At 44.6% G+C, this 27,500-nt stretch overlaps 2 protein-coding genes across 9 annotated transcripts in view; one reads left to right on the top strand and one right to left on the bottom strand.

Annotated features, from left to right (window-relative positions):
* Positions 1-5,599: 5,599 nt before the first annotated feature.
* On the top strand, positions 5,600-18,218 carry cdhr5b (cadherin-related family member 5b; the record flags this gene model as incomplete). Its single annotated transcript, XM_080847570.1, has 14 exons — positions 5,600-5,693; positions 6,733-6,908; positions 8,123-8,212; positions 8,767-8,856; positions 9,207-9,308; positions 9,486-9,662; positions 10,621-10,711; positions 11,496-11,593; positions 12,072-12,278; positions 13,742-13,855; positions 14,086-14,152; positions 15,291-15,527; positions 16,911-17,086; positions 17,730-18,218. 14 exons carry the CDS (start codon positions 5,600-5,602, stop codon positions 18,216-18,218), a joined length of 2,208 nt encoding a protein of 735 aa, XP_080703696.1.
* A 695-nt stretch (positions 18,219-18,913) lies between these two features.
* The window catches only part of LOC308371994 (uncharacterized protein), a 13,552-nt gene continuing 4,965 nt past the window's right edge, over positions 18,914-27,500 (bottom strand). The window contains exons 9-24 of one of the 8 annotated variants that reach the window (XM_080847077.1): positions 26,974-27,093; positions 26,675-26,758; positions 26,174-26,257; positions 25,806-25,922; positions 25,606-25,686; positions 25,424-25,495; positions 25,129-25,302; positions 24,545-24,613; positions 23,463-23,513; positions 22,851-22,916; positions 22,597-22,680; positions 21,906-21,965; positions 21,730-21,819; positions 21,509-21,634; positions 20,733-20,886; positions 18,914-20,145 (exon numbers count right to left, since the gene is read on the bottom strand). In XM_080847077.1, the coding sequence (XP_080703203.1) occupies positions 19,668-20,145; positions 20,733-20,886; positions 21,509-21,634; positions 21,730-21,819; positions 21,906-21,965; positions 22,597-22,680; positions 22,851-22,916; positions 23,463-23,513; positions 24,545-24,613; positions 25,129-25,302; positions 25,424-25,495; positions 25,606-25,686; positions 25,806-25,922; positions 26,174-26,257; positions 26,675-26,758; positions 26,974-27,093 (1,910 nt within the window). In that variant the 3' untranslated portion in view covers positions 18,914-19,667. Of the gene's footprint in view, positions 20,146-20,732; positions 20,887-21,084; positions 21,210-21,508; positions 21,635-21,729; positions 21,820-21,905; positions 21,966-22,596; positions 22,681-22,850; positions 22,917-23,462; positions 23,514-24,544; positions 24,614-25,128; positions 25,303-25,423; positions 25,496-25,605; positions 25,687-25,805; positions 25,923-26,173; positions 26,258-26,674; positions 26,759-26,973; positions 27,094-27,500 lie in introns of those variants that run through there. The other 7 variants (XM_080847080.1, XM_080847078.1, XM_080847079.1 and 4 more) reach the window with 7 other exon arrangements.

Below are 27,500 nucleotides of genomic sequence, written 5' to 3'. Positions count from 1 at the left end.
ATCAAATTAACTTCAGAAGATTTACTTTTGAATATCAAAATTTCTACAAAGTACTTTTAATCTCCACCAAATGCAGGAAACAGAAAAGGCAAATGACTTCAGACAGGACCATCTGTCCCCGTGAGAACCGAGGAACGGGGAACGAGAGCATTAAAATTATTAAGAAAGTGATTTTCTTCAAGGGTGTAGGAGGTCGGAGCTTTGGACCGGGTGACCGGTGATAATTCAATGATTTCAAAATGAGAACTGATCAGTCTCAACTGGTGACCTCACGTTCATTCCTCTCTCTCTGTCTCTGTCTGTCTCTCTCTCTGTCTCTCTCTCTCACTCAGCGCGCGGGGGTTGGGGGTTAGTCTCACTCACCTGTCCTGCAGAGGAGAGCGCGGGGGGGGGGGGGTTGTTGGGGTTTACTCACCTGTCCTGCAGAGGGGGGGGGGGGGGGGGGGGGGGGGGGGGGGGTTGTGGTTTACTCACCTGTCCTGCAGAGGAGAGAGGGGGGGGGGAGGGGGGTTGGGGGGGGGGGGGGGGGGGGGTATGGGTGTAGCGATTATGGGTGTATTGGGTGACATGTAGAGTGTACAGTATATGTGTATGACAGCTCTGTAGCACCCCCTGCTGATTGCAAATGTCCTGTACATCAAGATCATTCTCAATCAAAATCATTCTGGTAAGCTGAATACACTGGTGTCAGGCTTGTGGCTGCAGTCCTGAACTTATTTGTGTAGTTACCAGTGGTGTAGTCCAGGGTATATGCAGGTATACGGAGTATACCCACTTATTTTTCAGTCAGCATTGCATATACCCACTTCTCAAAACAGGGCGGTTATCCTGTGCTGTATGGGCTGTTTAAAGAAAAATAGTAAATTTAAGAGTATACCCACTTCTCCTGGCACAGGAAGAGGCTGAGGAGGACGTACAATATTCTGTCCATGATGTCACCTGTGTTGTTGAGTCATATCCAGTCTGCACGCACCACAGAGTAGCGGTCAGAGAGTTAATCTGTCGTCCTACATTGATTTTTCAGTTACCTAATCTGCAAAACACACCTGTATTACACGGCAATAGGATGCAATCGGTGCAGTTCAAGCCCAATTAGGCAAGTGTTGGCCTGAGCCGGTATTTGGTTTGGCTAATCTGGTCACACAAACCGGCAATCAGGCCTCCAGGGAAAACCGATGACAAATCGGTGTAATGACATGGGCAAATATGCATGGCTATAAACATTTGTGTCATTGACAGATGGAGTCTTGCTTAAATAAAGCCAAGTGGTCGGGGGTTCGTACATCACTCTGGGCTGACAACTCAACTGCTGCACCTGTCTGTACCTGTCCACAGGTGAGTTTGGGACTCAGGGCTATATCTGTCCACAGGTGAGTTTGGGACTCAGGGCTATATCTGTCCACAGGTGAGTTTGGGACTCAGGGCTGTATCTGTTCATAGGTGAGTTTGGGACTCAGGGCTGTACCTGTCTACAGGTGAGTTTGGGTCTCAGGGCTGTACCTGTCCACAGGTGAGTTTGGGACTCAGGGCTGTGCCTGTCTACAGGTGAGTTTGGGTGTCAGGGCTGTACCTGTCCATAGGTGAGTTTGGGACTCAGGGCCCTGCTCTCTTATGAATCCCCAACCTGAGTTGTCATACAAATTCGCTTACAAGTAGCTGTGTGTTCGTATGAATGAGGAGGAAGCCGTGTTTCTCTCTGAGAAGATTGCGCTTCAAGGCTAAGATGTGTTAGTAAGCTGAGTTGTGTTAGCTGACTGAGTTGTGTTAGCTGAACGAGTTGTGTTAGCTGACTGAGTTGTGTTAGCAGGCTAAGTTGTGTCCTGTCATGCCCTCTGCTCTCTCTCCCACAGTTTGACACCATGGCCATGATTGTGGCTGAGTTGTGTTAGCTGACTGAGTCGTGTTAGCTGACTGAGTTGTGTTAGCTGACTGAGTTGTGTTAGCAGGCTAAGTTGTGTTAGCTGACTGAGTTGTGTTAGCTGACTGAGTTGTGTTAGCAGACTGAGTTGTGTTAGCAGACTGAGTTGTGTTAGCTGACTGAGTTGTGTTAGCAGGCTAAGTTGTGTTAGCTGACTGAGTTGTGTTAGCTGACTGAGTTGTGTTAGCAGACTGAGTTGTGTTAGCTGACTGAGTTGTGTTAGCAGGCTAAGTTGTGTCCTGTCATGCCCTCTGCTCTCTCTCCCACAGTTTGACACCATGGCCATGATCGTCAGCGTATTGCACATTGTCCTAGTGACAGCAGTTGTCCTCCAGGTGGCAGTCTCGCACCCACATCTGAACCGGTAAGGAATCACTTCATTGCTCTGAACAGAGAACCTACTCCAGTCCCATGGACTATCCACTGTCTCTCTCACACATTGGAACTCTTACTATCCCCTGTCTGTCTCTCTCACACATTGGAACTCTTACTACCGCTGTCTCTCTCACACATTGGAACTGTCTGTCTGTCTCTGGCTGTGTGTGTTTGTGAGATGATAGATTTAATTATACAAAAGTCATTCCAGTGACTTTAAATGTAGCACCACTCTGTCCTGTCTGGACTGACTTTGTCCACCTCCTTCACTACAGAATATTCCGTTCATCAATGCATTAGCCATTCATACATCCTTTTGCAAAACATGAGCCCCAAAGAAATCTATTTAATATATTTAGTTGTCTATTGTTTCATTTTTGCTAGATATTTAAATACCTGGCATTTGTTTAATTTAGAATGGAAGAGGAGGTGGATATTGATAGAAGAATCAGCCTGCCAGATTACAGTCTGCTGATGGAGGACGCAATGAACACCCTCTCTGAGAGGAGGCAAGGGTAAGACACTGGTCATCAGTGTTCCACACACAAACACACACACACACACACACACACTCACACACACACACAGACTCACACACGCACACTCACTCGCACACGCATACACGCACACACACACGCACACGCACACACACATACACACGCACACACACATACACACACACACGCACACACACATACACACACAAACACACACACAAACACACACACACACACACACACACACACACACACACACACACACACTCACACACATACACACATACACACATACACACATACACACATACACACATACACACACACAAACACACACATACACACACACACTCTCTCTAGCAATTTTGTTGACACACACTACTGACGCCCAAGAGTTCCTTAGGCTTCCCCAGAGCTCACCTTTCGACGACAGGCAGCAGAGTGACATCGAGTTCTCCGACCGCTACGCCAGGCAGCTGGGCGACATCGAGTTCTCCAACCGCTACGCAGAGTACCTGAGGTCAAAGGCCAAGATCACCTCCATCTGCGGCTTGCTGCAACGCATGCAGAACGCCAAGAAAAGGTGCTGCTGTAGGGCCCCATTGCCCGCGTCCTCCATGGACACTTAAGACTACAACACCCAGAAGCACTTAAGCACACTTCACTGGGGAAGTAACTTAACCAAACACTTAAGACTACAACATCGACAAACACTATAGCACACTTTATTGGGGAAGTATCTTATCTAAACACTAAAGACTATTAACACATACAACATCCACAAGCACTATAGCACACTTAACTGGGGATGTAACTTAACCAAACACTAAAGACTACAACATCCACAAGCACTGTACAACACTTTACTGGGCAAGTAACTTATCTAAACACTAAAGACTAATAACACATACAACATCCACAAGCACTATATCACACTTTACTGGGGAAGTGACTTAACTAAACACTTAAGACTATTAACACATACAACATCCACAAGCACTATAGCACACTTTACTGGGGAAGTAAGTTAACCAAACACTAAAGACTACAACACCCACAAGCACTATAGCACACTTTACTGGGCAAGTAACTTATCTAAACACTAAAGACTATTAACACATACAACACCCAAAAGCACTATAGCACACTTTACTGGGGAAGTAAGACACACGACTAGTGTATTTGAGTGTACTGGGCGACCCTGTGTGGTTATAGATATCATAGTAAGTATAGGTCTATGCTTTTGTCTGTGTGATGTGATGTGTGTTAGAATGTATGTATGTATTCATGTTTGTATGACTGTACTTTGTGATATTAGTATGCATGTATGTATGTATGTATTTATGTATGTGTGTGTGTGTGTGTTATATGACTGTGTGTGTGTGAATTCTCTGACAGTGTGTGTGTGTGCGTTGTATGACTGTGTGTGTGTGTGTTTTCTGACTTTGCGTGTGTGTTGTATGACTGTGTGTGTGTGTTGTATGACTGTGTGTGTGGGTGTGTGTTATATGACTGTGTGTGTGTGAATTGTCTGACAGTGTGTGTGTGTGTTATATGACTGTGTGTGTGTGAATTGTCTGACAGTGTGTGTGTGTGTGTGTGTTGTCTGACTGTGTGTGTTGTCGCTTGTTCCCAGTGGGTTGGGTGCAGACACGGAGAGAGTGAACGCCCTGCTGAAGCAGTACATGTGCCCTGCTGTGTACCAGTGACCAGGGGCATGCTGGGATACTGGAGGACCAGCTAGAGGGAGGAGCTGAGCTCAGGACATCGCCTCAGATCACACCGCCATCACACACCGAGACAGATACCCTTAATGGGCAGCCAGGCCCTCAGCAGGGAGTTGTGTCGTGCCGTCACTCACCATGTTTCATATCCGTCCCATTTTCCTGTTTGACTGTCTATACCCTGTGTTAAAAGCCCCTGTTGTTTTGTACTTGAATAAAGTTGATCTCATTGTATAATACCTGTGTGTGTGCTCTGCTAGCATTCAGCCAACCAACCAACCACCAAGCACATCCATAATATTTGGATTTTGAGAACAAACCCTAACCAAGTCTATCTCTAAACTCTAAACTCTAAACTCTAAACTCTAAACTCTAAACTTTAAACTTTAAACTCTAAACTCTAAACTCTAAACTCTTGACTGAAAACTCTAAACTCTAACTTTGACCTCTAAGTCTAACTTTTAACTTTAACACTAATTTTAACTCTAACCTGAGCCAGAGAGATTAGAAAACTTAGCTAGCTTTCCGCCATTGTCATGTGCAACTAAAACACCCATGCAACTATCTCAGGCATTGCCCTTCCAGTCAAGAGTAATAAAGTGATACACAGATGACCATTCCAGGACTTGATTGTCCATGACTTTGATTGCGTGCAATTCATCTTTGCATTCCACTAAGATAGCCAGTAGACGTCGAATAGATCATGTAGATTTGAACTGCTTCCTTCACTTTCTGAAATGGGAGGGTTCACCCTATCATAATGCCAAAAATTCTTTAAAAATCCAAAGTACATTTGTGTTCACCTGTTTACGTCTCAAAGGAAACCTCCCCAGTCCAAAGGCAGTGGCTCTGTCCGCATGAGGCCCATAAACCCTCACTAGCGCTCCCACCAGCAGACGTGTTTTCAGCTTTTATAGAGGTGAAAGTCCAGTTCAGACGAGAGCTCTGGGCCATAAACTTTGATAAGACAGTCGGTCAGTCTCACTCAACGCGAGAGCTTTGTGTCCATTTTCCTCCTCTGGCTCCTGTAGGAGAGGTTGCTGTGGTCGGGACTACTCTCCAGACGTGTGCTTCCTCCAGCAGGCATGACCCGTCCAGGCCTCCGCACCCCAGGGACCCTGATCCCCGCCGTCCTGCTCCTGCTGACCCTCCTAGGGCAAGGCCAGGCCCAGGAGCCCAGTGAGTAGCCCTCGGGGTAGTTACGTGATGTGGTGCCGGCAGCACTGGGTACAGTAGATAGCCCTTGGGGTAGTTAGGTACTGTGGCGCAGGTAGCTCTGGGTACAGTAGATAGCTCTCAGGGCAGTTAGATGCTGTGGTGCCTGTAGCACTGGGTAGAGTAGATAGCCCTTGGGGTAGTTAGGTACTGTGGCGCAGGTAGCTGCGGGGAAAAGTAGACAGCCTTCGGGTAGTTAGATGCTGTGGTGCCTGTAGCGCTGGGTACGTAGATAGCCCTCAGGTAGTTAGGTGCTGTGGCACAGGCAGCTCTGGGTACAGTAGATAGCCCTTGGGGTAGTTAGGTGCTGTGGTGCCAGCAGCTATGGATACAGTAGATAGCCCTTGGGGTAGTTAGGTGCTGTGGTGCAGGCAGCTCTGGGTACAGTAGATAGCCCTTGGGGTAGTTAGGTGCTGTGGCGCAGGCAGCTGCGGGGAAAAGTAGACAGCCCTTGGGGTAGTTAGGTGTTGTGGTGCAGGCAGCTCTGGGTAGGGTAGATAGCCTTCTGGGCAGTTAGGTGTTAGGTGGCACAGTCAGCTCTGGGTACAGTAAAAAACCACTCTCTTGTCTTAATGGATATGAAAGCGCTATCATCATTCCTCTGCATTAATCATTCTTACTGATGTTGTTGTTGTTGTAGTTGTTGTTGTTGTTGTTGTTGTTGTTGTTCCAGATCTGAAACCTTCTAAGACATCTTTTGCTTCTAGTGGCATGACAGTGCTGCTGGTTTGTTGGTTGAGGTGTCAGTTCATTGTGTTGTGAATTGTGAGGCCGCACTGAGAGGGTGGGAGGAGGTAGGCTTGGAGCATGTCGTGGTCTAGGGTCTAACCAGACAGCAGGCCGGAATCGAACCTGTGTCCCTGTCGGCATTGTAGCCTATAAATGGGGGGCTTATTGGCTCGCGCCACAGTGCCCCCCCCCCCCCCCTCTTGTTCCTACCTTTAACCCTAACCCTGACCGTAACCCTAAGCCTAAACCACTGTTTGCTGTCCTTCATTTGTAGTCTGCCAGCGTGCCGGTGATCCAGTAATCCAGTTGCCTGAAAACACGCCATTGGACGCTCTTATTACCATGATCACTGTTCAAGTGGGGGTGACTACAACCATCAAAGATACCTTTGGAGGGACATTTGCCCTGATAGAACAAAATGTCGTCCTGAAAAAAGATTTAGACCATGAGGTACTTGTTCATTAAATTATAGAATATGTTAGTAAAATGATTTCATGTGATTTTTATGACAAATGGAGGATGATTCTTGCTTTCACTTTGATAATATTTTTCCAGACTGTGACAAGTTATCAACTGGAGATTCTGTGCCTCAAAGCAGCTGAGACCGTGAGTGACATTTTCATCTCCTTCCTCTGGTCATTCAAATGTCATATTAGAAAAACAGTTGCCTCTGTGTGCAGTTAGTGCACTGCAAAAAATGCCCCTCTAGATTTAAGACAAATAATTACATATTTAAGCAGGATTTTGCTGAAAACAAGCAAATTTGGCTGCCAGTGCGTTAAGCAAATTTGGCTTGTTAAGATTTCTTAAAATAAGTAATATTTGCTTGAAATAGGTAAAAATAACCTTACCAAGAAAGCACTAGGTAAGTACAATTTAGCTAGAAACAAGACCAACTAGATTTCTCATCTCAATATAAGAGTAATAACACTAGGTTAGAAAAGCATTTTTTGCAGTGTGATCCTCAAACCAGGATGCCTTAAGGCACTCACTAACTACAGAGGCACAGAGGCCATTCTCCATATTTTACATCATTGTAGCGCCCCACATTTTTTGAAGCTGTTATTTTAAGGTAAAATGCTAATCCTAACCCTAGCCCTAAAGTACAATTGCTACATACGGTTACTTTAATGCTAAACTGTGGTATTTAATCATAAACTGTGGTGTTTAATAATAAACGGTGGTATTTAAAGAAGCATTCGGGATCAATTGCTATTCGCTAACGATATGCTAGCGGGTAAAACCAACGAAATCTCTTTAAACCTGCTGACTTTGACATTATGACAAACTTGTTACTCAACAACTGTCTGACCAGTCAAACATCAAGCAAGTGCAACACAAGACAAATCAAGATGGCAAATAAGCCACTTACTTAGTAGAAAGCCGGGCGGCGTCAGGCAATCTTACATTTAGCAGTTATAAGCCTATGGACCCTGGTATGGCAATGGCCAATGGCACAGAGGCAATTCTCCATATTAAAAGTCATTTTAGCGCCCCAATTTTTTTCAAGCTGTTATTTTAAGGTAAAACTGCTTATCCTAACCCTAATCCTGAAGTATAATTGTTGCATACTGTTACTTTAACAAACTCAAACTAGTTGTATTGAATTAGAAGTCATCCTGGTGGTAAGGCTGAACACTGATTGGCTGTCCCCTCCACCCTAGGCTAGCATTAGTGCCGTGATCATCGTGGGCAATGTAAACGATAACCCTCCGGTATTTGAGAAGAACCCCTATGAACTGGAAGTCAATGAGGTGAGCAGCCCCTCCTTCAACATGACATTCCCATGGCAATGAGGTAAGCACACACACTCCTTCAACATGACATTCCCATGGCAACGAGGTGAACACACACTCCTTTAGCATGACATTACCATGGCAACGAGGTGAACACACACTCCTTAAGCATGACATTACCATGGCAAGGAAGTGAACATACACTCCTTAAGCATGACATCTGATGTGTGCGTGTGTAGTTCTGATGTGTGCGTGGGTTCTGATGTGTGTGTAGTTCTGATGTGTGCGTGAAGTTCTGATGTGTGTGTAGGTTCTGATGTGTGTGTGTAGATCTGATGTATGCATGTAGTTCTGATGTGTGTGTGTAGGTTCTGATGTGTGTGTGTGTAGTTCTGATGTGTGTGTGTGTAGTTCTGATGTGTGTGTGTGGTTCTGATGTGTGTGTGTAGTTCTGATGTGTGTGTGTAGTTCTGATGTGTGTGTGTGTAGTTCTGATGTGTGTGTGTGTAGTTCTGATGTGTGTGTGGGTTCTGACATGACTGGTATATGGGTAATGTTTCTGATGTGTATAGCTGGTTGCCGTGGGAACAGAGGTAGGCCGTGTGTCTGCCACTGATCTTGATCAACTGGGAGCACTGTATTACAAGATCCAGCCCCCCCAGGTAAGATTGCCCCTGTTACACACTTTACACGCGTATCTCACACCTATGCCCCCCCTCACAGCAACACACTCATCTCACAGAAACATACTCATCTCACAGAAACACACACATCTCACAGAACGCACTCTTATAACAGAACACACTCTTCTAACAGAAACACACTCATCTCACAGAAACACACTCATCTCACTGAAACACACTCATCTCACAGAGAACACAAACATCTCACACCTACCCCCCCTCACAGAAACACACTCATCTCACTGAAACACACTCATCTCACAGAAAAAACACACGTCTCAAAGAAACACAATCGTCTCACACTGTCTATGTCCATTTTGTTGGAACAGGAATACTTTGATCTGCTGGGCATAAACCTGCCGGCCATCCGGGTGAAGAAACGCCTTGATTATGACATTATTAAAAGTGTGGAGTTCACTGTGGTTGTCCAGGTGAGTACCGAGCTAATCTCCTCTCAATCTCATTATGATGAAGCCCCATCACTCTTACAAGCAGCGAACCACTGGCTGAGGCCCGTTGAGAAGAAGGAAGAAATGGAGAGCCCTGTGTGTGTGTGTGTGTGTGTGTGTCACTGCGTAAGAACAAGTGTGCTGTTTTATTAACTTCAGGACACAAAGGACTCGACCCCACCGTCTTTTACCGCCACCACTACAGTCATCATTAACATCAAAGACATAGACAACCGGCCGCCCTGGTTTCAGCCCTGTGTTGAGACTGACATCAACCAAGCCAAAGTCTGCATCAACTCAGGCTACCAGGGCAAGGTCAACGCAACACAGCAAGAGGTAAATTGCCTTCATAGCTCCAGGTGTTACAGTACCAGTAGGCAGTATGTGACCAGTACCCAATAGGCCTATGTAACAGTAACCAGTAGCTGAGCCATGTATCTGCTCCTGTCCAGACTGGCCCCCTGCCCTATGTGACCAGTAGGCTGTATGTGACCAGTAGGTCGTATGTGACCAGTAGGCTGTATGTGACCAGTAGGTCGTATGTGACCAGTAGGCTGTATGTGACCAGTAGGTCGTATGTGACCAGTAGGTCGTATGTGACCAGTAGGCTGTATGTGACCAGTAGGTCGTATGTGTCCAGTAACCAGTAGGCGTATGTGACCAGTAGGTCGTATGTGTCCAGTAACCAGTAGGCTGTATGTGACCAGTAAGTCGTATGTGTCCAGTAACCAGTAGGCTGTATGTGACCAGTAAGTCGTATGTGTCCAGTAACCAGTAGGCGTATGTGACCAGTAGGTCGTATGTGTCCAGTAACCAGTAGGCTGTATGTGACCAGTAAGTCGTATGTGTCCAGTAACCAGTAGGCGTATGTGACCAGTAACCAGTAGGCCGTATGTGACCAGTAACCAGTAGGCCGTATGTGACCAGTAGACCGTATGTGACCAGTAACCAGTAGGCGTATGTGACCCGTAGGCCGTATGTGACCCGTAGGCCGTATGTGACCAGTAGGTCGTATGTAACCAGTAACCAGTAGGCGTATGTAACCAGTTACCAGTTGTAATATTCACTTATGTTCCTGTTGGCCAATCAGGGTGCTTCACGATTTGTATGTTGCATTCTTCCTGCGCATCCTCAGTGTGTAAGTTCAGCATGATACGTGACACAGCTAGGTGACACTTGAAGTTACTCCCGTGTTAATAAATACAGTTTATAGCATGCCGGTGTGCTCCTTATTATTTGCATTCAGTACGAATCAAAACACCAGTAACTGAGCCATGTTTCTGCTCCTGTCCAGACTGGCCCCCTGCCTTTACAGCCGGGACGCCTTCATGCTGTGGACGGCGATAATGGCCTCAAGGCAGAGATTTCCTACAGATTGCTGAGTGGTGAGTTCACCCTTAGTCTATAGGACAGGCTGATGTGCTCCTGCCACTCGAGCAGGTCATGTATTGAAGGAGAACACATGCAGTGGACTACATCCTATCTGCACTGTACTGTAGGTAGTCTACGTCACTTTGGGTGAGAACATCATCTGACTTAATTAATGTAGATGTATAACCGTAGCTTCTCATGTACTGTATTCTTATTGATGAGATATGCGACACTGTATATTGTGTTTGATGCAGGAGATGTTATACTATTAAGTGGATCACACCACGATGACCACATGCTGTGGCAAATATGCTTCTTGTTGTGTTGTCTTAACTTCACTTGCAATAACTATTTAGCCTATGGGGTGACAGTGGTTCAGGATGTAGAGGAGTTTAGCAATTGGAGGGTTGCTAGTTCGATCCCGACTCCTCATCACCAAGTGTTGAAGTGTCCCTGAGCAAGACACTGAACCCCCAACCGCTCCCGATGCTGGTTTGCAACTTAGGGAGTAGCCTCCGCCATCGGTGTATGAATGGGTAGATGTCTGAGTGTGTGTGTGTGTGTGTGTGTGTGTGTGTGTGTGTGTGTGTGTGTGTGTGTGAATGGGTAGATGTCTGAGGCATTAATGAGTAAAGCGCTTCGAGTGCTCTATGAGTAGAAAAGCGTTATATAAATGCAGTCCATTTAAACATTCCTGTCGTTTGGCCGAACGTAATTGTACTCTTATTGTACTCTTTTCTACTCTAATTCTACTCCATTCATCTATAACTCTTCCTTGTGTCTGCCTGTGGTCTTTAGGAAACGTGAATGACATCTTTGCCATCAACGCAAACAATGGAGATATTACAATGACGAAACCTGTTGATGTGGCAGGTCCCATTGTTCTGTCAGTTATGGTAAAGAAACCACAAACCATCTTTCAAACCTTTTTAAGATAAACTCTCTTAGCGCCTCTTTAGCTCTTTCACATCCTTAAAGGTTAGTGTTAGCTACACGATAATCACAGTAGAAAGTGGCAGAAGCATTTTTGCTGTTGTGTGCCGGCTTGCAGGCTTTTCATGTAGCTGATTGCTGTTGTGTGATGGTATGTTTGCTGTTGTTTTAAATGATTCTCTGATTTAATTTGTTTTACTTTATGTTATATATACAGTATATATATATTTTTTATACTAAATTTCTGATTTTTTAATGTGTTTTGTTTATTTATTTTGTCTGTTTTGTTTTGGTTTTGTTTATTTATTGTTCTTCTGTATTCTGTAGCCTCAGTCAGGGCATTGTTGCAAAAGAGCCCTGTGCTCAGTCAATTCTCCCTGAATAAACAATGATAATGAATTAATTAATCAATGAATGAATGAATGTCCTAACCCCTAACAGGCTTATCAGACGGCCAATCCAGATCAGTTCGCCACGACAACAGTGGTGCTAGAGGTGAAGAAGATGAGCACGCATCCACCCAGGTTTGACAAGGACACCTACGAAGGCTACATCTCCTTGGACGCGGGCGTGGACAGTCTGGTACTGGACGGGAAGGACTCCAGCAAACCGCTCAGGATGCAGGCCACAGACCAGGACTTTGCTGATGTGAGCACCTCTGACCTCTGACCTTTGACCTCTCTCTGTGTTCAGTACATTTGCTCAGCACATGCAGCCCATGCATTTATCAGAGGAACTTAAGTCTGTTAGACTCAGAGGGGAACTAATGTATGTTTGTCTTAGAGAGGAACTAAAGTCTGTTTGTCTCAGAGAGGAACTAAAGTCTGTTTGTCTCAGAGAGGAACTAAGGTTGGTTTGTCTCAGGGGGGAACTAAAGTATGTTTGTCTCAGAGAGGAACTCAAGAATGTTTGTCTCAGAGAGGAACTAGAGTATGTTTGTCTCAGAGAGGAACTACATAATGTTTGTCTCAGACAGGAACTAAAGTCTGTTTGTCTCAGGGGGGAACTAAAGTATGTTTGTCTCAGACGGGAACTAAAGTCTGTTTGTCTCATACGGGAACTAAAGTCTGTTTGTCTCATACGGGAACTAAAGTCTGTTTGTCTCAGACGGGAACTAAAGTCTGTTTGTCTCAGACGGGAACAAAAGTCTGTTTGTCTCAGACGGGAACTAAAGTATGTTTGTCTCAGAGGGGAACTAAAGTATGTTTGTCTCAGGGGGGAACTAAAGCCTGGTTGTCTTAGAGAGGGACTAAGGTCTGGTCGTCTCAGAGAGGAATTAATGTATGTTTGACTCAGAGGGGAACTAATGAATGTTAGACTCAGAGATGAACAAATTAATGTTTGTCTCACAACACAGTAATATGCATGGGGTAGTGAAGCTTCTGTGTACGCAAGTAAGAGCCTTTGAGTGTTCCCATGATGCTCAACAGCAGAATACTAGTGGTAGAACTGTTAGAGAGTTCTAAAAGTGTTCCTTTGTATTCCATGTCTGTGTGGGGAATGTTAGCTTATTTTCCTAGTTTATTGTGATGCTGTAAAGCCATTCTGTCAATCCATGTGTTTGTTAGCATATCTTGGCACTGTTACTGTAGTGTATGTAGAAGAAGAAGGGAAGTGTGTTGTGTGAGGAAGTGAAGTGTGTTGTGTGAGGAAGTGAAGTGTGTTGTGTGAGGAAGTGAAGTGTGTTGTGTGTGTGAGGAAGTGTGTTGTGTGAGGAAGTGAAGTGTGTTGTGTGAGGAAGTGAAGTGTGTTGTGTGAGGAAGTGTGTTGTGTGAGGAAGTGAAGTGTGTTGTGTGAGGAAGTGAAGTGTGTTGTGTGTGTGAGGAAGGGAAGTGTGTTGTGTGAGGAAGTGAAGTGTGTTGTGTGAGGAAGTGAAGTGTGTTGTGTGAGGAAGTGAAGTGTGTTGTGTGTGTGAGGAAGGGAAGTGTGTTGTGTGTGTGTGGAAGTAAAGAGTGTTGTGTGTGTGAGGAAGTGAAGTGTGTTGAGTTGTGTGAGGAAGTGAAGTGTGTTGTGTGAAGTACGAGCCCTGGGCTCTGTAAAGCGGCAATTTTATTGTTTTGGCGCAATATGAATGGAATGGAATGGAACTGAAGTGTTTGTCTGTGTCACAGGGTGTGAATCCTGACGTGACGTATGAGCTTCAGGGCAACAGTGACTTCACCATCACAGAGCAGGGCTTCATACTCATGACAAGGAGTGTCCCTGCCGGCCCTGTGTCCATCCAGGTAAAGAGCATCCTCTTCCCTATCTGTGTGTGTGTGTGTGTGTGTGTGTGTTTGTGTGTGTGTGTGTGTGTGTGTTTACATCTTAATCCATGTGTGTGTCTAAATCTGTATGTGCTTGTGTGTGATGTCTGTGTTCATTTAAATCTGTGGGTGTCCGTATGTCTGTGTGTGTGTGTGTGTGTGTTTGATCTTGAGTAAACTGTGAGCCCTGTTCCCTGCGGTGTCTCCAGGTCCGTGCTGTGGACCCGGTCAGTGGTCAGGAGGCAGTGGCTGCTGTGCAGGTAGAGGTGGCACCAGGTGAGAGGGGTGGAGCTGGGCCTACTGCTAACCCATGCCTAACACTTAATCAGGAATAATCATTTTAATCGCAAACATTTTGACAGTTGGTTTTAAAATAATGTTTATTAATGTTACTAATAATAAATAGTGTTTATTCATTTGTGGAGAAATTGGACATTTTTTAAATAACGTTTTGCCTGCCCAGCAGCCAATGGTCAGCTATCAGCTATCCGCTAGCTCAAAAGCTTGAATGCCTAAATGAAGACTTATTTGCCTTGATTAAGTAAATATAACATATAAATATCAAACGTTGTTGATTGAGGCACTCATTTAAACCTAGATTTCTTTTAGTCATATCAATTTTACTACATAGACAGAAGAAGAACTGAAGAGGTTATAAGAGGTCTTCTTATGTCTATCTTCTCATGCCTATTTTCTTATGTCTATCTTAAATTTCTATCTGTACAACCTTTAGCCTCCCCCCACCTTGGCCAAATGTTTTATTTGCTTCTGCAAAGGGACAGGAGGTAGTGATATGCAAACATAGTCATACACTGCCCCCTATCTGCTTGGAGTGGAAGTATGAAATCATTTAGCTCGCTATCCAGCAGCTTACCGAGCCAGACTTGCCTTTGGCTCCTTCAAAACAAAATCAGTTCATACACTGCAAAAATGCTTTTCTAACCTACTGTTATTACTCTTATATTGAGATGAAAAAAATCTAGTTGGTCTTGTTTCTAGCTAAATTGTACTTACCTAGTGCTTTCTTTTAAGGTTATTTTTGCCTATTTCAAGCAAATATTACTTATTTTAAGAAATCTTAACAAGCCAAATTTGCTTAACGCACTGGCAGCCAAATTTGCTTGTTTTAGCAGGATTTTGCTTAAAACAAGCAAATTTGGCTGCCAGTGCGTTAAGCAAATTTGGCTTGTTAAGATTTCTTAAAATAAGTAATATTTGCTTGAAATAGGCAAAAATAACCTTAAAAGAAAGCACTAGGTAAGTACAATTTAGCTAGAAACAAGACCAACTAGATTTTTTCATCTCAATATAAGAGTAATAACACTAGGTTAGAAAAGCATTTTTGCAGTGTAGCTGCTGCTCAGCTTGCTGCTCTGCCTCACGCTTCACGCCTGTGTCCCTGATATTCCTTCAGAGACCCCAAGTACTACAGCTATGCCATCTACGACTGCAGACACTTCAACGGCCACCACAGACATGTCAACAGCCACCACAGACATGTCAACGGCCATCACAGACATGTCAACGGCCATCACAGACATGTCAACAGCCATCACAGACATGTCAACAGCCATCACAGACATGTCAACGGCCATTACAGACATCACAACCGCCACCTCAGCAGTCACGACTAGTAGTGAGAGCACAACAGGTGATTGTACAGTCTCCTCTATAACTCCAATACCTGTGGACACGCACGCACGCACGCACGCACGCACGCACGCACGCACGCATGCACACACGCATGCACACACACTGTATTTTGAAGCTGCTCTTCAGACAACCGCTTGCAATCAATCACTGGAGTGGGGCCTGATTGCCCAAACAGAGATCAGAGAAATCAGAGAAATCTTGAACCTGAGCAGTCATGATCATGCATGCCCTTACCTGAGCAGTGGTGATCATGCATACTAGGGTTGGGTCTCCCAATCTTACCTTAGCAGTGGTGATCATGCCTGGCCTTACCTGAGCAGTGGTGATCATGCATGCTAGGGTTGGGTCTCCTAATCTAACCTGAGCAGTGGTGATCATGCATGCTGAGGTGGGGCTCCTGGCTAACCCTGGCCCACCCAGACCAGCGATACAGATCCAACTGCCCAATCATAACCGCCCAAGCCCAGGGTTTCATGTAAGGGTCCTCAGTCTGTGTATTGCCCCTTGGAAAGATGCTCAGGGAACATGGGATTTCCTAGCGTTGCTATGCCGATGATCACATCACATTTATTTCCCTTTTAATTCTGGATATGACAGTTTACAACCTCTTTGCCAGCCAAGAGAATATTATGTTATGGATGGGTTATAGCTTCCCTAAGCTTGACAAAACCGAGACTGAGGTTCCCCTACAGCTAGTGCAGACATTAGCAAGGTCCTCTCACCCATTACAAACCCATTGCATTCCCTTGTTTGGCGCTATGGGTTAGGGTTAGCATTAACCCTAGGTGCTATGCTTTAGGGTTAGCGTTAGCGTTGGGGTTAACATTAGGGACTATGGGTTAGGGTTAGCGTTAACCCTAGGTGCTATGCGTTAGGGTTATTGTTAGAGTGGAGGTTAACCATAGGTGCTGTGGGTTAGTGTAAGGGTAAGTGTTAGCGTTGAGGTTAGGGTTAGCATTAACCCTAGGTGCTATGCGTTAGGGTTAGCGTTGGGGTTAACCCTAGGTGCTATGTGTTAGGGTTATCATTAGCGTTGGGGTTAACTCTAGGTGCTATGTGTTAGGGTGATCGTTAGCGTTGGGGTTAACTTAAGGTGCTATGGGTTAGGGTTAGCGTTAGCGTTTGGGTTAACCCTAGGTGCTATGCGTTAGGGTTAGCATTAACCCTAGGTGCTATGCTCTTTTTAGTTCATTTTAGTCCAGTCTGAGGTTGTTTTTTATTTTTGGTTATGTGGTTTTGTTCTACTCTTAGTTTTAACTTGGTCTTTTATTGTCTTTAACCGTGTTAGTGCTTTATTTCTATTTTTATGGTTGTATTTTTTATTTTATGTTCCATTTGATGTTATTGTACCTGTCTGGTCTTCTTGTGTGCTGTGCTGCAGAGGGCGTCAGGCTCCCGGCTGGTGCGTTTCGCACGGAGGACATGGCGGCTCTGGGGGCCTCTCTAGGCGTCCTGCTCCTCATCTGCCTGCTGTTCATCACCCTCATGGCCGTCCACATCAGGAAACACAAAACAGACTGGAAGAAGCTCAAGGAAGTCAGCCATTTCCACAACAATGTGAGTTTACATACCAGCCTTCTATGCCACCTGACTTACTTATGATGCCAAATCTTTAACTCAATATGCCCTCTCAGGACACACTCATAGTCCCTTAGTGTGATAGTGTACCAGGGACATGCAGTCAGGGGAGGCAGAGCATCGTGAAAAGTAAAAGTAAAAAAAGAAAGTGTACACTTGCCATCTGAGGACACACTCTTAGTCCCTTAGTGTGATAGTGTACACTTGCCATCTGAGGACACACAAATAGTCCCTTAGTGTGAAAGTGTATACTTGCCATATGAGGACACACAAATAGTCCCTTAGTGTAATAGTGTACACTTGCCATCTGAGGACACACTCATAGTCCCTTAGATAGTGTACACTTGTAGTTTTGAAGTGGGATTATTGATATGTGTGCCACATGGTGCAGTAGAGGGGTTAAACAAACATATACACTCACTCTCACGCACATATAAACACACACATACACACACACACACACACACACACACACACACAATCACAACCACACACATGCATGTGTGCATGTATACACACACACAGAACCACACACACGCATGTATGCATGTACATAAACACACACACACACACACACATGGTTGTTAATATATCTGTTGTGAATCCTCCCCCTGTGTGGCAGCTTGCCGGTGGGGCTCCAGGGCTGAAGAGCGGAGTGCAGTACTCCAACGAGCGCTTCCAGAACCACGGCGACTCGGGCAGCACAGGCAGCTCCCGATACTCAGATGAGCCAGATCTGATGATGGACAAGGTCAAGCCCCGTGCAGTCGAGGCGCCGATCACCCGGTCCGTGGCGCCCCAGCTCGGGGTGGTCCTTAGCGACTCCAGCAGCCTGGCTGAGAGCAGTACGAGCGAGGGGGGGAGGGAGGTGAAGCCCATCCTCACCAAAGAGAGAAAAGACGACGAGGGCTACAAGGCCGTCTGGTTTAAAACGGACATTGACCCCAACGCCAAGGAGGAGGTGACCATCATCCCAAAACGGGCCGAGCAGGACGACGATGACGACGATGACGACGTTGACGATGTTGACGATAATGACAACAATGACGACGATGAAGACAATGATGACGCCCCTGCGGGTAGTTATTACCCACAAACGTCTGACTTGTAAATTCCGATAAAAAGCTTAGCTCCATCTCTACCTAAACAAAGACTCCAGAACTATCAAACACTGGGTCACCTGCCTAATTAAGGGCATGTCTGCTGATTAAAGCAAGCCCTGACCCAAACCCTACCTGTAACGCAGGCCCTACATATTACTACTCTACTCTACGCTTAACCCTTTTGTAAAAAATGTATATCTTTATGTAAATTATTTTTAAATTGTAATACAAATAGCACGAGGTAATTACGAACATTAAGGCACACTTTGTTTGTATAAAATCCAATAATGTAAAAATATAACCAAACCTATAACCTATAACCTATAACTCTTAAATGGCTGAAATTCATTCATTTATTTATGTCAACATAAAATTCCATGATAATAAAGAAGCCAGATGTGGCGAACCACTGGAGCTGTGATGTCTGATGAGCTGTGTTTCATAGTGCCCCTCATAAACGTAGATAGTAACGAACTGGACGGCTGTTACCACGGCAACCCCTTGTGTTATTGCTGGTGCGCGATAAGGTGTTCTTTCCGGGTCCACGAGGCTCTCTGCGCTGCCCTGAGGGATTGGAATAAAGTAATCCATAGCAGTAATCATAACCCACACACCTTATCTTGTCCACACATCAAATATTAACCCGAGGGCTTCAGCATCAGTACTTATCTGTTAGCAAACAGCATGGCAAGGCTGAAGAGGAAACAGTGAGTGATATTTATTTGAAAGGTACACAAAGCATCCGCTGCCTAATGCAGTGTCCATTTTTAAGGGTTCTGTCTCAAACAGTGCCATAGACAGGTGAGGGATATAAAAACATTCAGATGGGTGAACACACTCGGACAGTAGAGGGCGCTGTTTCCACAGAGCGATAAATACACTTGGGCAGCCAAGGGTTTCCATCTAACAGAATCAAAGACAGATAAACACATTTCGGGCAGTAGAGGCCATTGTTTCCACAAAGAGAGAAACACACCCGGGCAGTAGAGGGTGCTGTTTCCACAGAGAGATAAACACACTTGGGCACTAGAGGGCGCTACAGAGCATGGTGTCCGAGACAGAAACAATGGAATGCAGTGCTGGCAGCGGCGACACGTCATTTAGTCTCAAAGTCCTCAAAGCTTTAAGTTAGTCACATCATTTCCTCATTACGTAACATTACATCATTACTTATCAAATCCATTACCCACCACAACTCTATAAATGTGTCTTCCACCCTGTTAGTTATCAATAGCATGTCTTTGGGTACACAAGTTCAATACATATACAAATATGATCAACTGAACGTATATATAAATGCTTTGGTGATTGTTGGCGCTATGTACAGCTCAGGTGTGCATTCTTTGGCAGCTTTGCTCCCTACACAGTTAGTAACAGTTCTCACAAACATGATTAACCAATCTTGTAACTGCCAATGCATACAGTGTATAAAACACTCTGATTTTGTACTTCCTTGTTTACGACCGCACACACTGTTCTGATGAGAAGTGCACGCTGCATGTTTTCACTGCGCCGTTGTCCCACATGTACAGACTCTTGTGCAGGGGGCTGTAGGACAGCATGGCTAAAAGCCCCCCGGCGGGCCTCAGGGCCAGCTGCACCCGGATCGGCTTCCTCTCCAGCAGGTCGAAGGCGAAGGTGATGCCCTTGTCCTCGGGGTCGGTCACGTAGAGCACCCCGTGGGCGATGAAGGCATTGCCCGCCAGGTGCCTGGAGTAGGAGGTGTTTATCGGGGGGAGGGCAGAGAACCACCGCAGCTCAATCCGGCTCACCATGATGCTGTCATCAACACTGGACGCAAAGATCAGCCACACGCCAACCTCATCCACGGCAAATTTGAAGTAGGTCTTGGAGTTACGGAAAAGGTACGACAGCTCATGGAAAAGGGCGTCTACCACTGCCAAAGACTGTAATTTCCTGGTCCGAAGATCAAACCTGGGCAGTGAAAAGGCAAATGACATGCAAGTAAGCCATAGTTATATTAGTTATAATGTTATATAAGTTATAATGACAGCATTGATGTTCTGAACATCATTATTCAAATTGATCTTTATGATTGGATATAGTAGATGGTCATAGAACCCCTATGGATAAACTGGCTGGTGCTTCATGGCGATCTGCTGTGTGTCACCCTAATCTTAGTCTCTAGCATGTATCTGGAAGTCTTTAGGGTGTACCTGGCAGTCTCTAGGGTGTACCAGGCAGTCTCTAGGGTGTACCAGTCAGTCTCTAGGGTGTACCAGTCAGTCTCTAGGGTGTACCAGTCAGTCTCTAGGGTGTACCAGTCAGTCTCTAGGGTGTACCAGTCAGTCTCTAGGGTGTACCAGGCAGTCTCTAGGGTGTACCAGTCAGTCTCTAGGGTGTACCAGTCAGTCTCTAGGGTGTACCAGTCAGTCTCTAGGGTGTACCAGGCAGTCTCTAGGGTGTACCAGTCAGTCTCTAGGGTGTACCAGGCAGTCTCTAGGGTGTACCAGTCAGTCTCTAGGGTGTACCTGGTGTATCTCACAGACTCTAGTGCGTACCTGGCAGTCTTGTTGCTGCCGGCGATGTGGAAGTAGAGGGAGCCGTTGTGAACCACATGGCCGCAGCCCTGGTAGAACTTCCTGACATCGATCACTCTGCTGTGGATCCTCCTGACAAAGTGGTCAAGACTCTCATACTCCTCCAACATCCTTCCTGCAGTGTGACAAATATATCACCACTATCACTCTCATACTCCTCCAACATCCTTCCTGCAGTGTGACACATATATCACCACTATCACTCATACCCCTCCAACATCCTTCCTGCAGTGTGACAGATATATCACCACTATCACTCTCATACCCCTCCACCATCCTCCCTGCAGATTTATCACCACTATCACTCATACCCCTCCAATATCCTTCCTGCAGTGTGACAAATATATCACCACTATCACTCTCATACTCCTTAAACATCCTCCCTGCAGTCTGACAGATATATCACCACTATCACTCTCATACTCCTCCACCATCCTCCTTTCAGTGTGACAAATATTCCACCACTATCACTCTCAGAGATCGCTAGCATCACCAGTCTGATGGCATCCAGTTTGTGTCTTTATGAAACTTCTGTGTCTAAATGAGTGTATGTATACAGTATGTGTCTAAATGAGTATACTGTATGTATATGTGTCTAAATGAGTATACCTATGTATATGTTTCTAAATGAGTTTATGTATATGTTTGTGTGTCTAAATGAGTATATGTAATATATGTGTCTAAATGAGTATATGTATATGTGTATGTGTATAAATGAGCTCGACATGTGAGGTTACCAGAAAAGTGTTCTGCCACCCAAACGCGCCCATCCCTCCGCTGCGCTGCGTCGGACAGCAGGCTCCCGTAGGTGCTCTGAGTGCTGGTCACGTTCGTCTGGCAGGAGATCACTTTGATCACACACTCTGGGCCAGAGAGAGGAGCACATCACAATAAACATTGGCAATAAAAAAATGGGTAAACATATACAGGCACATAAGTGATGGGCAAGCAACCAGACCTGTTCTCTTTTGAGGCTTCTTTTTGGCACCTCCTGAAAACACAAGCCTCTCTGTTTGTGTCTCGTCTCGGGGGAAGGCAGTGGATACAGCTGCAAGACATCCAGGCATGAAGCACGGTCATTTAAAGCCACTCATTCTAACGTATATTTCTGGCAAAGTCGCACTCGTCCAGTACCTGTCTGCTCTTCAATGTGCTTTAAAGCTGTTCCCGGTAAGGTGTCGTCGTCTGGAACAACTGGGAGAGAAAGCATTAAGATCAAACACCACTTACAGGACCTCCTAGTCTAGACAAACACCACTTACAGGACCTCCTAGTCTAGACAGACAAGACCACTTACAGGACCTCCTAGTCTAGACAGTTAACACCTCCTAGTCTAGACAGACAACACCACTTGCAGGACCTCCTAGTCTAGACAGTAAACACCTCCTAGTCTAGACAGACAACACCACTTACAGGACCTCCTAGTCTAGACAGAAAACACCACTTACAGGACCTCCTAGTCTAGACAGAAAACACCACTTAAAGGACCTCCTAGTCTAGACAGACAACACCACCGACCTCCTAGTCTAGACAGAAAACACCACGGACCTACTAGTCTAGACAGAGAGTGACGCCGGTTAGCAGCATTAGCAGCTAAAAGGCCATGTAAGACAGGCTCCAGCTTATGAGACTCTATGGTGGATTCTCAGAGGCCATGTAAGACATGCTCCAGCTTATGAGACTCTATGGTGGATTCTCAGAGGGGAGTTTGATTATTGGCGTTCCTGTCAGAGGAGGACATTCATGGGTTACAACAGCAGCACCCTGAGAAGATATTATCATAGCATATCTCACACATCCCTCTCACACACCCTCCTGGAAGTACCTGTAGTCTGTGGAGATGTGTGTCTGATATTCTCAGTTCCCTCCTGCATGAGTTTGGCTCCAGTAGAGCCAGCAGAGAGAATAACTGAGGAGAAGAATCAGAATAAACATGAGGTCTTTTATGTGCCCATACACAGAGCCTACAAAGCACAACTGTTGGTACGTACTGATATAAACTCCTGATATGTATTACTGTTAGTACCTGGTGTCTCAAAGCACCTGAAATAAACTCCTGATATGTATTAATATTAGTACCTGGTGTCTCTGAGGTACTGTCCCCTTTTGTTATGGCTTTATCTCCTCGGGTAGCTGTGGACCAGCCTAAAGTGGAAAGTAAATATGAAACAGTAAACTGTCACGAATCGTGGCAGTCATTGCCACAATTTGGCACATTGGCCTCTTGTGGCCAAAAGATAATATAACAGACTTGTGCCAATACACATGTGCCATTGTTTCCTTCCTGTGTCGAGTCCTTGTACTTCTTTGTTACTGCAATGTGCTCCCTTGTTGTTGTCCGTGTCCCCAACCCTCACCTGTTCCCAATTATCCCCCTGTTGGTTTGCCTGATTTAGTTCACCTGTGTCGTTGTCTAGTTCCCCCTTTGGTATTTAAGTTCAGTCTGTCTTGTGTTTTTTGTTGGTTCGTCATATTAGCATGGTGAGAGTTCTGTTCCAATTAGCTGTGTGTTTCCCTGTATTCCTGCTCTGCCTTGCTACCATGCTTTTTGTGTTTTGGCTCTTCCTGTGTTTGGGTCCCTAAGTTGGGATCTTCTGTGTCTTCTATGTTTTTTTGGAAATTCTAGTTTTTGTCCGGATCTTTTTGTGTGTTTGCCTTTTGGACTTTTTCGTTAATGTTTTGTAAATGAACCTTGAACTGTTCCTGCATCTGGTCTGTGATTGGGTCCCTTGCTGCAAATTCCTGACAAAACAGTAAACATGAGACCAAAGTAAAACAAAGGATAAAAAACACTACATTAGAATGAGAAAGAGGGAGCAGATTCCCCTTAATCCATCATTAGCCTCATTCCATTTTTCTCAACTGGTTTCAGGCAAAACCAGCTCCAAGAAAACTGCACTGAATTGTAATATGTCAGATTTAATGTATTTAATGTAATCTGTCAGACTTAATCTATTTAATGTAATCTGGCAGTTTTAATGTATTTAATGTAATCTGTCAGATTTAATGTATATAATGTAATCTGTCAGACTTAATCTATTTATTGTAATCTGGCAGTTTTAATGTATTTAATGAAATCTGGCAGTTTTATTGTATTTAATGTAATCTGGCAGTAATGTAATCTGGCAGATTTAATGTATTTAATGTAATCCATCAGTTTTAATGTATTTAATGTAATCTGGCAGCGTGCGCAGAGTTGGGTAATCAGCAGAGGGCGTGAATACTAATTTGACTAAGGCTTTCATTTTTGTGGTCTGCTGAATGATTCTGTTCATCGGGTTCTTTACAATTCTGTTGAGAGAATTTCACAGAGAGAATAATGTCCACAAGCCCTCTGCAGGTCTTCTGAAAGGTCACAGAGAAGGGAACACTACCTGAACACAGGACTTAATATGTCACGTCGGACATGCGCCTAATATGAACCGATCCAAAGAACGATACATAGTCATAAAACCGCTTTTGATTCAGCCAAATTTGAACTGTTTTAAACAAGAGTTGTCATGAAATAAAATGGGAAAACATAAAGATTAAGATATTTTAAATGATAAAATATTTAAGTTTAACTGATTGTTGAAATTAAATTGAAAGTGTTTAATATTTAAATGTAGAAGGAATGCTATGCAACAGCTGAGCAGCTGTTTCTTAAATTAAAAACAGGTGATGGAGGGCTATGAGCACCTCAGTCTTTGCACCGTGGTGTTGGGAGGGGGATTATTTTCTCACTGTCAAAGGGGGGTCTGCCATTAAAAGTTTGGGTTCAATGAATTAAGCACCTGCATTCTCCAGCATGTTCTTGAAAAGCTCTATCACTTTCTCTGGAAGCTGGTCCATTCCTAGGTATGCTGAGGAAACATGAACATCAACATGTAATAAATGTTACGCCACACACACACACGGGCCCTGGGCACTCCCTTACCCCCCACACACACACATGGGCACAAGGTACTCCCTTACACCACACACACACACATGGGCTCAAGGTACTCCCTTACACCACACACACACACACACACACACACACACACACACACACATGGGCCCTGGGTACTCCCATCAACCACACACACACATGGGCCCTGTGTACCCCCTTACGCCGCACACACACATGGGCCCCGGGTACTCTTTATGCCACACACACATGGGCACTGGGTACTCTTTATGCCACACACACATGGGCCCTGGGTACCCCCTTACGCCGCACACACACATGGGCCCTGGGTACCCCCTTACGCCGCACACACACATGGGCACTGTGTACCCCCTTACGCCGCACACACACATGGGCACTGGGTACTCTTTATGCCACACACACATGGGCCCTGGGTACTCCCTCAATACATTCCTCCCCCTCTAGTACCTGGGGATGCTGATGGGGCCTCCTTTATGTGGGGGGAAAATGCCTCTGTCGCATCTTCGCCTGGGATACCTTCTGTCGCATCATTGCCTGGGATACCTGCTGTCACATCATCGCCTGGGATATCTGTTGGTGATGCCTCTGTTGCATCATCACCTGGGATATCTGCGGGTGACACTGAAGAGGGAAACCGGGAAGGTGTGAGGACTTCAACAGATATGCAGGATAAGGCTCTGTGAGAATGGTCCCCCCACCCTGTTGAATACCTATCAGGGTTAAGAGGTTTACGGCTAGATACCTGCTTCCAGGAAAGGCATTTCCACTGGAGTTTCCCTGAGGGTTTCTTGAAAAGAATCACGTCTGTTGTCCGCTATTCAGGTGTCAGACAAAAAAGCAACAATGTAAGATGAGCCTAGTGTATAAATTGACAAATCAAATTGATATAAATAAATAAGGCGTGTGTCTCCTGTCTTTTGATACCTTGTGTTTGAGACAGTACTTCTTCATATATTAAAATAGCCTCTTTAATGTCATTTTCTCCAGGGGCAGCTGTTGACAAAGCTAAGAGGAACAAAGGTGTTGACTAGAGCTAAGAGAAACAGATGTATTTACCAAAGCACTTTAGCTCTCAGGGTATTCAGACCCACTGTGGTAGAAATGGCAGAAATTATCAGAATTACCTGAGATGTCCATTGAGGTTTCATAGGTGTCCATAGGAGGTGCTTTGTCAACTTGTTTTGTAGTTTTGAAACCTTTTCCTGTTACTGAGTCCTTTCCAGGGTTATCTGTGGAGGACACTGAGACAGTGGCTGTCTATTGAGGACACTGAGACAGTGGTTGTCTATGGAGGACACTGAGACAGTGGTTATCTATGGAGGACGCTAAGACAGTGGTTATCTATGGAGGACGCTAAGACAGTGGTTATCTACAGAGGACGCTAAGACAGTGGTTATCTATTGAGGGCATATGTAGTTAATCTCTCCTGTCCATCCAACTGTCAAGAGCAGTTGTAACAGTTACAGTAACAGTTGGGAAAGAAGTGCATTACCTGAATCATCAAAAGGTATTTCTAACACCTTTTCCACATATATTCCCCTCAGTGTCTCATCTGCTGTAGTAGGAGTCATCACAGCTAAAGAAAGAACAATAAAGCAGAGCAGCAAGAATTCAGAGAAAATAAGTACTCTATTCTCAGTTGTATGTACGATAAATAGATTATATTTAGGTTGTCTGTTGTGAAGAGGTCTGTGAGTGAGAACAAAGGACTGTGCACAATTAATATTCACAAAAGTGATATTCACTATAATACTATACGCTATAATACTATACACTAAAATCCTATAGACTATAATACTATTGCCTATAATACTATAGAATACAATACTTCAGACTATTATACTATTGACTATAATACTAAAGAGGAGGACGCTAAAAAAGTGGTTGTCTATGAAGTTAGGCATATGGAGTTAACTTCTTCTGTCCATCCAACTGTAAAGAGCAGTTATAGCAGTTATGGTAACCAGTAACAGTTAGGAAAGAAGTGGATTACCTGAATCATCAAAAGGGATTTCTAACACCTTTTCCACATATATTCCCCTCAGTGTCTCATCTTCTGGAGTAGGAGTCAGCCCGGCTAAAAAAGAATAATAAGCTCGTAAATGACAGAGCAGCAAGAAGTCAGAGAAAATAAGTATTCTATACTATTGACTATAATACTAAAGATGAGGACGCTAAAAAAGTGGTTGTCTATGGAGGGCATATGGAGTTAACTTCTTTTGTCCATCCAACTGTCAAGAGCAGTTGTAACAGTTATGGTAACAAGTAACAGTTAGGAAAGAAGTGCCTTACCTGAATCATCAAAAGGGATTTCTAACACCTTTTCCACATACATTCCCCTGAGTGTCTCATCTTCTGTAGTGATGTACAAACCCCTCAGTGTCTCATCTGCTGGAGTAGGGGTCAGCCCGGCTAAAGAAAGAACAATAAAGCAGAGTAGCAAGAAGTCAGAGAAAATAAGTACTCTATTCTCAGTTGATACAATAAATAGATTATATTTAGGTGTGTGTGTTGTGAAGAGATCTGTGAGTTGGAACAAAGTACCAAAGGATGTTTAACTTCTGCAAGTTGAGTTATCATCATAAAGACTAAAGACACCCATGTGATGATGAAGTTGCGCACAGGTCATAAGCAATATTCACTATAATACTATAATACTATAGACTATAATACAACAAACTATAGACTATAATACTATAATAATATATTACTATTATCCTATAGACTACAATACTATAATAATATATTACTATTATCCTATAGACTATAATACTATAATAATGTATTACTATTATCCTATAGACTATAATACTATAATA

This window comes from Sprattus sprattus (assembly GCF_963457725.1).
Source record: "Sprattus sprattus genome assembly, chromosome: 11".
Classification (NCBI taxonomy): domain Eukaryota; kingdom Metazoa; phylum Chordata; class Actinopteri; order Clupeiformes; family Clupeidae; genus Sprattus; species Sprattus sprattus.
The sequence above is the reverse complement of the archived record's forward strand: the minus strand, read 5'-3'. Positions and strand labels throughout refer to the sequence as shown.